Source organism: Bidens hawaiensis, unplaced genomic scaffold, assembly GCF_021521415.1.
Source record: "Bidens hawaiensis isolate Kalapana, Puna unplaced genomic scaffold, B.hawaiensis_p1.1 tig00000512_1, whole genome shotgun sequence".
In the NCBI taxonomy this organism is placed as follows: domain Eukaryota; kingdom Viridiplantae; phylum Streptophyta; class Magnoliopsida; order Asterales; family Asteraceae; genus Bidens; species Bidens hawaiensis.
Genome location: NW_027491033.1, coordinates 1,262,337 through 1,276,161, shown reverse-complemented (window position 1 = coordinate 1,276,161; position 13,825 = coordinate 1,262,337). Strand labels below are relative to the sequence as shown.

The 13,825-nt window shown below is 35.9% G+C and overlaps 2 protein-coding genes across 2 annotated transcripts; both read left to right on the top strand.

Moving 5' to 3' along the window:
- The first annotated feature begins 465 nt into the window (after positions 1-465).
- Positions 466-1,436, top strand: LOC143632499 (G-type lectin S-receptor-like serine/threonine-protein kinase At4g03230). The gene has a single exon (XM_077101005.1). It carries the CDS (start codon positions 546-548, stop codon positions 1,434-1,436), a length of 891 nt encoding a protein of 296 aa, XP_076957120.1. The 5' UTR covers positions 466-545.
- Positions 1,437-3,011: 1,575 nt separating this feature from the next.
- On the top strand, positions 3,012-4,762 carry LOC143632487 (G-type lectin S-receptor-like serine/threonine-protein kinase At4g03230; the record flags this gene model as incomplete). Its single annotated transcript, XM_077101000.1, has 5 exons — positions 3,012-3,248; positions 3,330-3,540; positions 3,637-3,874; positions 3,953-4,103; positions 4,183-4,762. Coding segments are annotated over 5 exons (1,149 nt in total), but the record flags the coding sequence as incomplete, so codon positions are not given.
- Between the last annotated feature and the right edge of the window lie 9,063 nt (positions 4,763-13,825).

The following is a 13,825-nucleotide window of genomic DNA, read 5'->3' as shown; positions in this document are numbered from 1 at the left end:
ACCTGAATAGTCAAAATGATAGAAAAAACATCCTACCGGTTGAACAAAATTCAATTTATAAACTTATATTGGTTTATTTGTATATGATATAAAAAATGCAAAAAAAATTTATGGGCCCTAAAAGATGTTGGGCCTTGGGCTAGCTGTTGCCCTCCCTGCCCATCCTATGGGCCGGGCCTGACTACTTGATTCGCACAGTTAGTACGTTAATTTAATTTGTAGTTGATTCAAACTCTATAAATGATTAACCTTCGGTATTTCTTCTATATTTTCCCAACTAATATAATGTATGGGCTCACTTTATTACCTATGAGTATATCACTAGAACATGCTTCGATTTATATCTGTCACTTTAGGCTACATTTATTTGTTGAGTCATCTTTCGACACTTGATTGTTTTGGTTACTAGAACCACTTTTGATTGAAAACAAAACAAAGCAAAAACTGAAGTTTACTCTCATGGTACTGCAGTAGGAGCGCCTCTAACAGCACTGAAGTTATATGATAATGGAAATGCTGTATTAATAAACGTTGCATCAGGAAGCATGTTGTGGCAAAGCTTTGACAATCCTACTGATACGTTTCTTCCTGGAATGAAAATGGGCACGGACATGAAGTTGACATCATGGAAAGGTGCAACCGACCCTGGATCTGGGAGCTTCCAGTTTCAGCCCGAACAAGACTCAACCCGGTATTCTATTTTGAACGGGCCAGCAACGTATTATTGGAAAAGTGCAAAGTCGTCAACCAATAGTTTTGATGACAACCAAATATTCTCCACGGCATTCAACTTACTGTCAAACACACCCCCACAAAAACGAAATATCATCTTACCTAACCGTACAACATCTTCTGAAACTGTTCCTGTGGTTTACCCTAATTCGAGGTTGGTAATGGATCGTTCAGGGAAGTTACAATATTTTATTTGGTTAGAAAGAACAAGACAGTGGAATTTGGAATGGCAGGAACCAAAAGATCAATGTAGCATTTATAAGGTGTGCGGGCCATTTGGGATGTGTTCGGGAAATAATGGCTCGTGTAGTTGTCTGCCTGGATATGAACCTATTTCACCTGATAATCATTCGGATGGATGCAAGAGAACTACTAAAATCTGTGATGGAAAAGAAACATTCATAAACCGAGCTCTGATTAGTATGGATGATCCAACTCTACCCATCTTTAATACAAATAATGAATCAAAATGCATAGAAGCGTGCCTTAAAAACTGCACGTGTGTGGCTTATTCCTATAGTTCTCAAAACAAAGGAGGGATATGGGATTCTAGTCGTGTGAGTACAGAAGGTTGCTGGTTCTGGGAAACAGAACCAAACAATCTTAGAGGGGGTGCACATAATATTTCCTTCCGTTTTTCAGAAGGTACGTTTTCTGGCACTCAACTTGTTGCACAGATTGCATGCTCAATGCACTTTTCATAGCGTTTCTAATTGTGTTTGAAGAAGAAACATACTAACGATAAAGCTGAAATCACTGACAGAGGAGTATGCTGTATGCTATATTAAAGTCCAATAATCAAAACAGGCTATTATACTTCTTTAAAATTTCTATGTTTACGCCCTGCTTGCGGTGCGCGCATATAATGTATATATGTGTGAACCCTCGGGTGGGCAAAAGTAAAATTGCACTAATTTTGACGTTATTTTACTAATCTCGTGAAAATAACGTTAAAAGTGGCGGAAGGTTAATCAGGCATCATGTGGTGGCGTTGATAGCCGAAAGACAAGAGCACATGCACCGATCAGCCGGTGTCCCGATGATTGAGTGCTATGTGCCTTATGTCCAAGGCTTGATGCAAAACTACTATCGAGCCGGGGGTCTCACCGGAAGCAGTCTCTCTATCCCTATGGGATAGAGGTAAGGCTGTCTACATCTTACCTTCCTCAGACCCTACCATAGCATTGCTATTGGTGGGATATACTGAGTACGATGATGATGATGATGATGATGATGATGATGATGATGATGATGATGATTAAAATTTCTATGTTGAGCCAAGTAAAATATATAGGTTCTAGCTAGAAAAGAAACATCCTAGTTTTAGCATGGATTGAAGCTTTTAAGCACCACATATACGAAACTGGTTTGCTTGGCATATACCTTCCTCTGCGGGCCAAAAAGACTTATGAAAAGAGCTAATAAATATCACTACACAGTACACAGTTTTTGTTGGGTTATTCGGTTTGTTTACGGGACACGCGGGTTAACGGGTCACGAGTACGAATGGGTCATGGTTTGGATAGCGGAAAGTGGGTTATCCATGTTAGTTACATATGAGGGAAAATGGAAGTTGAGTTTGACCGAGTTTGTTGGGTTTGGAATATGCATAATGCACTTTGAGTAAAAGAACTAGTCTTTTGGTTGTACCAGATTTTTAGGAAAAGTAGTGTTTTATTATTTTTGCATGTTCCCACGTTGTTATCTTTTATGGCTATATAAAGCCTTTGTTTATTCAATAAAGAGGTAACCCTTTTAGCATTTATCAAATACACAGTAAACATTCATTCAAATTGTGTGTGTTAAGTGTGTTTCTTTTGGGGCCTGAACCAACAGTTTTAATATAAGTTCCCGGCTAGGTTCAAAGTGTAAAAATATTATAATACTGAGGTTTCCTCACTAGCTTACAACTCTTTTATGCCAAAATACTCTCAAACTTTTACTTAGTTAATTGGGATGTTAATTAGGTGTTTCACTAACTTCATGTTCTTCTGTACATATATGCTCTACATGAACTCAATTTTCCTCGTTTTTATACCTAGACCCTAGCATCAATACAACATCCGGGAACTCCGACACTGAAACAAAATCGTCATCCACGAAACGAGTCCTTGCAATTTCTATGGTTGGTTCAGCCCTGGCCCTATCACTACTTTGCGGCATTAGCTACATTATTTACAAACAAATGGTGAACAGAAGAAGTAAGTCTATGACTACTGCATCTATAAACATTATTATTCATTTGAGTTTGTCATTAAAAGTTCTCGCTATAAAATGCATGCAAATCTTTACCCATTGCCTTTCGTTACACAGACAATAACCAAAATAACATAGAATTTGAGTCTCGTAATGCGTGGACACATATCAATGAGTTACTTCATCTCAATCACTCTAAAGAAAATGATGGAGAAGGCCTAGATGTGCCATATTTTGAGCTGGAAAGCATCATAGATGCTACCAACGACTTCTCAGAGGAAAATCGGCTTGGAGAAGGTGGTTTTGGGCCAGTCTACAAGGTAGGTAACAAAGAAGTTCTTTATATGTAATTTTTTTTTCTATTAAAGGTAGTATGTAAACTACTATGAATATTTGATCAGGGTAAGCTTCCGGGAAGCAAAGAAATTGCAGTAAAGAGGTTGTCCAGCCTCTCCGGACAAGGCTTACAAGAGTTCAAAAATGAGGTCACACTAATTGCTAAACTTCAACACATAAATCTTGTTAGACTACTGGGATATTGCGTTAGAGGAGAAGAAAAACTGCTACTCTATGAATACATGCCAAATAGAAGCTTAGATCATTTCATTTTTGGTTAGTAATTTTGGAATTCATATGCTTACATTTGTAGAAAAACAGACGCTTGTGCACGTTGTACATATTAATATTTATATGCTTATCTTTTGCAAGACCGGACACTTTGTACATCACTGGACTGGCCGATGAGATTCAATATCATTATGGGAATTGCTAGAGGACTTAATTATCTTCATCATGATTCTCGGTTGAGGATTATTCATAGGGATTTGAAGACAAGCAACATTTTGCTAGACGAGGACATGAATCCTAAAATTTCAGATTTTGGTTTGGCCAAGATAGTTAAAGGAAAAGACATGGAAGCAATCACGAACAGGGTTGTCGGAACCTTGTACGTTAGTGTTCCCTCTTCTTAAACAAGTGCGAAAAATCAATCATGTGTTCCCTAACAATACTTTTTGTTTCTCAGTGGCTATATGTCTCCCGAGTACGCACTTGATGGCCTGTTCTCTATTAAATCTGATGTTTTTAGCTTCGGAGTGGTATTGCTTGAGATAGTAAGTGGAAAAAGAAACACCGGATTCTATCAATCCAAGAAGCGTATGAGTCTTTTAGGGCATGTAAGTTATCTTAAGAACTAATTTGTAGTTACTAGCTACATAGTTTCTTTTTGCTAAATTTATAAATTATATATCTTAGGCCTGGAGCTTATGGGTAGAAGACAGACCATTTGATTTGCTGGATCAAGTACTAACAGAATCGTGCAATTTAAGTGAGGTATTAAAGTGTATAAGTGTCGGACTGATGTGTGTACAAGGAGACCCTGACGATCGTCCTACCATGACAAATGCGATCATGATGCTTGGAGGTGATATGGCCACCCTCCCAAATCCAAAAGAACCAGTGTTCATTCCAAGAAGAGAACAGGCGATTTCCTCTTCTTCCAGTTCGTCTAAACATGATATGCAGACAAAAAATATGTTGACGATTACAGAGGTAGTCGGGCGCTAACTGGGCATTTATTTCAACTATGGGTTCTCTGATAATTCTTCCTATTGACCACAATATTCTTTTGTAATCCTTAATAATGGTTATTGGGTGATAAGCTTTCTGTTGAGTAACCTATCCTTGTAAAATATAAGCTCAATATTTATGGACTCCTTTTTATGAAGTTTATTAAGCTTGAAGATGGAGCTCAGGCGAGTGGTGTTGCACTATCTAATCAGTTTCACTACCTAGTCTGAAGAAAATAACTGATTGAAAAGCACAGCTAAACAAAGTAAACTAGAAAACAATAAAAAGCAGACGAAAAGAGTTTTGTAATACAATAGGATACTACTTCCCCTCACTTAATGATAGCAGTTATGTTGATTAAGATAAAAAAACATATTTCATTAGTTTCATAGTCTAATACCCTATTCTAATTTCTAAGTCACCAGAAACAAAGACCTAGATTCGGCTAACTATCAATTATGAGGTATCATTCCTATACTTGGAAAAACAGAGAAAGGTGTCTTGACGATGGGGTTGTTACTTACCAAAATAACTAGCTATAGGAAACCTACTCTGAGATTTGATGTTACTTTTACACATAACTTATAAGCATTTATGAATAATAGCACGTCTCGTGTGTGAGACTAGCGTTTTTGCCCCTTACACCTCGTCTTTTAGGACGTTAACATAGACAGGTTGCGAAATGGGGTCAAATGGGTGACGTCTAGTTTTGGTCAAGAACTCAAAGTGAGTTGGTTGGGCTGCCTGCAAATATCTTTCACTCTGTTTCCGAGAGAATTAGAGAGACCAGATTTCATGATATTTAGCAACAACATGTGTGAGGAGCAATTTGTAACACCACCAAAGATGAAACATAACTCAAATTGACCAGTTTTGCATATATAAAGGGGAATTGCTCGCGAGATAACGATTTGTGAATCACAAAAATTTTGGATACAAGCAATCAAAATATGCATATAACGCAAAACATCGACATATTATACAACATTTTTAAACGCATAACGTAGTCACAAATACATAACTCAAAAATGAAAAACCTAACGCATCTTAACCTTTTTATTACCATGAGAGGGGAAAAGGCTCAATACAGCACTTTCATCTTTTGCCATTGATCCTTTCAATAACAGTAATCAGCCCCCGAGTCCCAAGCTTACCATCAACATTAACGGCCATACCTGAAAACAGTTGCTTACACAAACTCGCCCCGGGTAACATTGCCACCTCACCACCATCCTCCTTCACTACATCCAAACCCATCCCCAAATCCTTCACCATATACTCAGCAAACCGACCCAGCCTAAAATCCCTCCCTATCATCCTTTCTTCAAAACTGGTGTGATCAATTATGACACTTCAGGGGGTTATTGAGGATACAAGTCAATTAGTCGAACATCTGGTGCGTCCCAGCATCGCAAATATGATGTCACTTGTTCTACTGACTTCTGCTGGGAAATTGACTTACTTATAGTGGTACTGAAGTTGTAAACGAGTTAAGCGGTTCAGTGGATTGTATAAATGGGTTAAAAAAAGTCAGCTCAAACACGTACGCCACATTTATTTTACTAGACGGGTTAGATGTAATTACTCAAACTCTTCTCACGTGATTACAAAAATCCGTCTCCGAAAATATATATAATCTGTATTGTAACGTTAAACATTATGTTCTATTCGATTGTCTTGAAATGTTTAAATGACCAAACATATATACCGGATGATCTTTTGTAAGTAATTTTGTCAGGTCTAACTAATGACTTAGAATTGAGACCGATTCGCACTTATATACTTTATACAATCTATTTGGGTTACAGTGCAAGCAATCCAAGTTATAGTCCTAAAAAATAATAATTATGTATATTACGAATCAAGGACAAGAGGTCCAACAATAATACGCAGTTTCTGGTACCAGTAGTTGGTCCTATATAATCTTAAAGTTTTCCAAGATATCGTCAAAGAATATTGTTTTACAGTGTCGCTAGTTACCTCTTATATCTAATTGTCTTTATTAATAAGTATCAAAGTAGATATTAGGTTCGATCAAAACAAACAAGACCGGCCAGCCGCCAACAATCCATTTTTTATATAAATGAAAAGTATTTTAATAAACAAATTATAAAGAAAAAATAAATATGACCACCAAAGACTTTAATGACAAATAGTCGACGACTTTGATGAGTTCATCTACACCACTTATCATATATCATCATGCACATGACTCATGAGCACATCCAATATATATATATCCTCCTCAAAACAGTTCTAACTCACTGTAGAAATTAGTAACTTATATATAACCATGATTCCATCAACCACCAACAGCCATATGACCATCTTTTTGTGTACCTTTATGGTTTATTGTTATTGCTACTCTTGTTCAGCTAAAGACAACATTACAACGGGGGAATTGATCAATGACGGTTTCGGTTATTTAGAATCTGAGGGGATGAAGTTTCAAATGGGCTTCTTTTCACATGGGAAGGCATCAGAAGTAAGAAGATATGTGGGAATATGGTACACAATGGATCCAGAGACAGTTGTGTGGGTTGCTAACCGTGATACACCAGTGCTCGATTCCACCGGAGTTCTTACAGTTGCGGAAGATGGTAATTTCAAGGTGCAAAACAAAGATCCAGCTGGTTTTTATTTCTCAACAGACATAGGTAACATATATAGCCCAACTTAATTAGTTTATGTAATTTAATGTGGACTATAGCTTATTATCACATCTAGATTATAAGTCTGTCATTGTGTCATCAGTAGTCAAAGTTTGTTGGTTTTTTTGATCAAATATATTATTGGGTACTAATTTCAGCAGGTCACATGCTGAGTTAGTGAGTAGAACCTGTTAAATTATAAACTTAAAGACCAAATTTTAATGTAATATGGTTTTTTTGTGTTCTGCAATTGCAATAATGTTAGATTATTATATACTGCAATTGCAATAATGCTGGTGGCCCGGTTCACTATTGTGTCAACGTCATGTCCCACATTTTTGTCGTATCTTCTCATAAGGAAATTAATAATAAGAAAAAGACAAGGTAAATCACAAATTGACTTTTAAACAAGCAGCCTTGATTTATAAAATTTGACGCGCAACTGATCATTTCTCGTGCGAGAGATTCTTCACAGTTCACCACCTTTCTGAAATTAACGAAATAGAACCACGCATGGCGCACAAGATCCATGTTCTTGAGCCAGGGGCCCACCAACCACCAAGTCTCATCTCAAGTCAAATCCTATGCATGGCGCATTATAGCTGTGTGTAGCGGAGAGGTTACAAAATGAGGCGACTTGTAAAATGTGGCGCCTAGTAAGCAAATGGTAGGTTGTTGTTTTAGAGGTGAGTGTAATGATGTTGTAGCCATATATATATATATATATAGGATCAGGATCTTGAGAGAATTTTTTGAAATTGAGAACCATGAGAGCCATTTTTGACCACAAAAAACTCAAAAATAAAAAAAAATCATAAAATAAAAAAAAAACACAAAAATGAAAAAAGTAAAAAAACCAAAATTCTTATTTTAACATCCCGGTTTCATAAAAAAACTCGGTTTAGCCAAATTATATACACATATGTATAATATATACATATATGTACATTTACATGATTTTTTTATACACATGTGTATAATTTAAGATAAATGACACTGTACATATGTGTATATTACGTAACTAAAGATTAAATAAAATTATACATATGTGTATAATACGACGTTTTTTTTATTTTTTTAATGAAACTGGAATGAAATATAAGAATTTTGGTTTTTTTACTTTTTTAAAATTTTTGTTATTTTTTGTTTTATGATTTTTTTAAATATTTTTTTCAAAGGTGTTTTTAGTGGTCTAAAATGGTTCTCAAAGTTCTCAATTTGCCGTGGGTTCTCTTAGGATCCTTACCCTATATATATATATATATATATATATATATATATATATATATATATATATATATATATATATATATATTGGTATTGGATCATTTCAGAAAATGGTTAAAATTAAAAGACATGGTTTTGTAGGAAGAGTAGGAATAACATAAAATTTAGAGTTATGAAACTATTTAGCCTAAATCCTAGATCTTAGGAAACTATTTGGTATTTTAAAAACTACCAATCTCAACCACTAGATCATAAATCCAAGGGCTTAGATTTATTCTTACTCTTCTAGAAAACTATTTCTTTTTATTATAACTCACCCCCCTCTCTCTCTCTCTCTATATATATATATATATACGAGAATGTTAACGTACAAATGAAATTAATGTGCTAAACGTGATAATCAAGTAGAGTAATTATTATAGAGTATTTACATAATTACTCTACTTGATTTCTCACGTTTAGTCCATTAATCTCATTTGAATTTGATCCAAACCCTATATATATATATTATATATATATATATATAGGGTTTGGATCAAATTCAAATGAGATTAATGGACTAAACGTGAGAAATCAAGTAGAGTAATTATGTAATTACATCATAATCTTCACTTCTCGTTGCAAAAAAACTTCTGAAATGATCCAATACCATATATATATATAGGGTATTGGATCATTTCAGAAGTTTTTTTACAGCGAGAAGTAAAGATGTAACTCCATTAATCCATAATTTCACTCCCTTTCTTATTGTGTAGGTGCACATATGTACTTGTGTAGGTACGTATTTTTGTATATGTGTATGTATGTTTGTATGTGTGTAGGTATGTAGGTTTGAATGTGTGTAGGTACACATGTATATGTGTGTAGGTAGGTTTGAATGTGTGTAGCTAAGACATAAATACAACCAACCTACATACATGTAAGTAACATCATAAGAAAGAGAGTGAAATTAGGGATTAATGGAGTTACACCTTCACTTCTCGCTGTAATATCACTTCTCGCAAAATCCATCCACTATATATATATATAACACAAACTTATGATAATAACACAAGTCTGAGAGTTTTAAGTCTTCGCTCTAACAAACTTGAAGGTAAAATCCCAGATGAAATATGTCAGCTCAGCTCTCTTCATATCTTGGATCTTGCTCATAATTATCTTTTTGGGAGCCTGCCGACATGCTTTACAAATTTATCTGCCATGTCTGGAGGTGAGACCACAACTCCAATTATTCTATCATATATCTCAGAAATTAGCCCAAAAGCTACTGCATCGTTGGTGACAAAGGGAAATACTTATGAATATGGCACCACACTTTATCTAGTCACTTTATTAGACCTTTCTGACAACAAGTTTTCGGGGTCAATTCCTGATGAACTTGTCACACTTTTGGGTTTGCGATTCCTGAATCTGTCACACAATGATCTAACAGGAAGAATTCCCAACCTGTTTAGTCAGAATGGAACGCTTGAATCGTTAGATCTGTCTATGAACCATCTTGAAGGAAATATTCCCTTGAGCCTGTCACTATTAACTTTGTTGGGTTGCTTGAACTTATCCTACAACAATCTTGTAGGAAGAATCCCAACAGGCCCTCAGCTTCAAACCTTCAGCGAGTTGAGTTACACTGGAAATGCACTTTGTGGGGATCCTCTTCCAGCGTGTTCACGAAATAATGGCAATACCGAAGGGACTACCGATGGACATGTTGAAGCTAATGGTATTGATTGGATCCAAGTCATACTTACACTTGTTGGATTGGTTTTTAGTTTCTGGATCATCCTTGTCCCGTTGTTTATAAGTAGACGATGGAGAATTACATATTATCATTTTCTTGAAGAAATATGGTCGAAGCTTCAAAATTTCATCTTTCTCCTATTCCTCCGTAAGTCTTGACCTGAATTTTACATTTCCATTAAATTCCTTTTCTATTAAATTACACGGTTTAAATGTCTTTTTGTTCATAATTAAAAATTTTTAAGTAGAACCCGAGCAACTTTTCATATATATATTTATAAGAAACATTTCAAAAATGTTTAAAATGATATAAGGGCGGTTCCATGTTGAAAATTACACGTGTGTCATCCATCACGCATGGAATTAATTTCCTTTGTATATTATATGGAACAGAAACTCGAGCTATACCTCATTTTTTAACAACACACACCCCTAAATTTTCATCTATTTCTTTGTGTTTTGTTTAAAAAGACAACATTACCTTTATGTCCTTTCTTAACCATTTCTAGTCCACTAGCCAACCTAAATTTTAATTTAATATTTGATTTTTATTAGTTTAATATGAAAAAAAAACAACTTAGTTATTTTATGCTTTATTATTTATCACTTTATTTATTTCAAGATTTGTAATTTACCTCGTACTCGCTTGTATCTTCAATTGCATGTTCTTAAACCGGACAGAAAAAAAATATTAAATCGAGAGTTAGATATTGGACAATCGAAACTACTCCCACGCACATGAAATTTTTAAGTCAGCTACTGTTTAATTTTGATAATAAACATGGAGTTCTTGCAATCTATTTGCAAAAAAAGATCTAAGATACGTGATTTATTTGGAGGTAAATTTATATATACTTAGGTAATATAAATATCTCTCACACATAAATTTGCATGTGTTTATACGAGCACACAGAGACGCATACACATACACACATCTGACCATACACAAACTTTGCATCGAAGTTTTAATTTTGTGTTTTAAACTGATTTTTGTTTTTGTATATATGCTTGTGTGTGCGATTTAATTATGAGTTTATTTGAAAATTAGGGTGTCTTCACGTGTTGAATTTAATTAAGTGGAAAACATAGTTTTTAACACTTTTTTATACAAATAGCTATATATAATTATTCTTTACTTAATTACCTGTTATTGGGTTTGGTTGTGCTTAAAGAGAGTTCGCAATGATGTAAGAAGTGCCTAAAATAGAACAAAGGTGAATAAGATATGTTTCCTATGTGTTTGAAATAAATATAATTTATGAAATTGGGTTGAAAGTTGTTCTATTTAGGCGGGTGAACAAACCTTGAGATTGTTTATAGATAACGAGTCAATCTAAATGATAAATTCCTAGTTGTATTATAATCAAACAGCTACAAGGACGCACGGCAGTGTGCATGCCCTTGTTGTGTAGGCATGAATGTCCAACCAAAACATTTGGCTTACATTGTCGGATTTTACTCTGAACTATTGTCTTTCACATAGGATCCCTTGCCACTCACATAATCTTTCTCTAAGATGTGAAGCAAAAGAAATGTATCTTACACACTTTTTCCTAAACAATTCATGAAATGTGCATACTTTTATCAATTTGTTGACACAAAAACATGTATAGTATGTCACATTAATGATTGTAGGGGAATATTAAAAGATATACCAAGTATCTAAAATATAAAATTCGCAACAATATGAACTCTATATTTCTTAGTGTACATGAACTTTATATTTTATCACAGTTATATGTGTTAACGTTTGCTCTACAATTAATTCCTGGCTAGCAGGTCTCACAAGGAGGTTTAGGTCCATTTAAGAGGAAACATGATTATGGCTACTCCAACCGATAATCTTGGAAATAAACTTCGCCGATCAAGTTTAATTGAAAGTGTAAAACTAAGTGCTCTCTATTGTTATTTGTAATTAATGATCAATTATCCTATTCTTAGGTATGTAAGATATAATAAAAGTGTTTTATTCATGTTAGTTAAAATCTCCGGCTGGATTGGTAGAAGATCATCCAGTTATAACTAGATTGAGACCACGTTTTGGATTGAGTTTAGTTGGGGAGGAAAATATTAAATAATGTTGGTCAAGGGCAATAAGCCAAAAAGATAGTCAAAATTGGAGATTATGGAATGTTGGTGACAAATTCAAACGTTGACCAAAAAGTCAACAATAGTTCGAATAAAGTTAGCTAAAAAACTTGATTTGAAACAACCTGAGCTGACTTTGCTCATTTTTGTAATCGAGCCAAAATCGACCATGGCTCGGCTCAGGACATGGCTCGGCTCGTTGGCTCTATCTTAGGCTCATTTAACTTCATAATCAAGCTTAAGCCTAGGTAAAGTGGCATAGGATCTGTTGGGCCAAAATGAGAACAGGATATTATATATGTGTTGAGTAGTACGAAGAGTCTAAGAGGGCCTTGTTTTACTACGCTAACCATTTTAGTAGGGATTGTAGGGCTCAGAATAACTAGGATTAGCTATGGGCTTGCCAATTGGGCTGTTTATATTTGCAAGTTCAGGAATTGGGTTAACCGGTCACATATTGGATTTTATCTTCGAAATAGACGAATGTTGGGCATGAGTAGGCTATCAGATGGGATGCATTCAAGCCCTCGTGGAACAATTGGAAAAAGCCATTTAGTTATCAGTTAGCCGTAATAAAGTCAAAGACGAAGTCTTGAAACAATTTGAAGCGTATTTGGGAAGGTGGCAATCCATTTTGAGTTTGCTGGAATATAAAATGGGTTGCATCTTATACTCAAGGTGTCAATATATATAACACCTAATAAAGTTATAGATGTGTGACAAACTGATATGTGTTGATACCCTTTCGGACATAGAATTAATTTTGGTAGAAGCATTACATCAAGCAGTTGGCGCCATCTTGAAACCTTATCTTTTTGAAGAAACACTAACCGGACCCCGGACAGATTACAGGTAACCTGGGGGTTGGATAGCTGTTTCCCACGAGGGGTTAGACCCTTGGAAGATGGTTCTTCTGATAACCTGCAAAACAGGCACCGTGAGCTCGTCACTGAGAAGGGGGGGGTTCCTCCTTGTGACCACCCTCCGGCGTGAGAATCAGACTAGATTGCTCTTTAAATATAAAAGTATATTAAGAGATTGCTAGAGCAGATATCAGGTATATTATGATGATAATATGATAATGTAATGTTATTGGATAATACAAGATAATAATCAGATGGTCATACCATTTGGGGTATTTATAGCCGAAGGTAGGTTTCCAAGGAGGTATGGCCGGCTGCAACAGTGTTCCTGTTCATCAACAGTAGCCTACGCACGTGCCCTGCTGGTAGTTGGTGGGTAGGCAGTGGCTGATAGTGACCAGGCCTGCTGCACACTATTCCCTTTCTACCAACTGCCGGCTACGCACGTGGTATGACAGTAGTTGGTGAGTAGGCAGCGGCTAATAGTGATACAGTACAGGAGCATGCTGCTCGCCATACTGTATCAGTGAGCTGTCGTATCTCTGATCAGATCTTTCGCCCATACCTCGTCAGGTACGGTAAAAGATCCTTCAGTATACGGACTGGCTTGGCGGGAGTATTCCCCCTCCCGCCTCTGTGCGGGATTGCTCCCGGCTTGGCTCATTCCTTCAGGTGACACTGAAGGATCGAGAGCTAAGTGCCTTGTGCGTGTAGCCATGCTGCGCGGGTGGCCTTCCCTGATGGCTTGTATCCGAGGCTGCG

Bases quoted from the DNA above. Each gene is read 5' to 3' on its own strand.
- LOC143632499 (XM_077101005.1), top strand. From the start codon at position 546: ATGTTGTGGCAAAGCTTTGACAATCCTACTGATACGTTTCTTCCTGGA.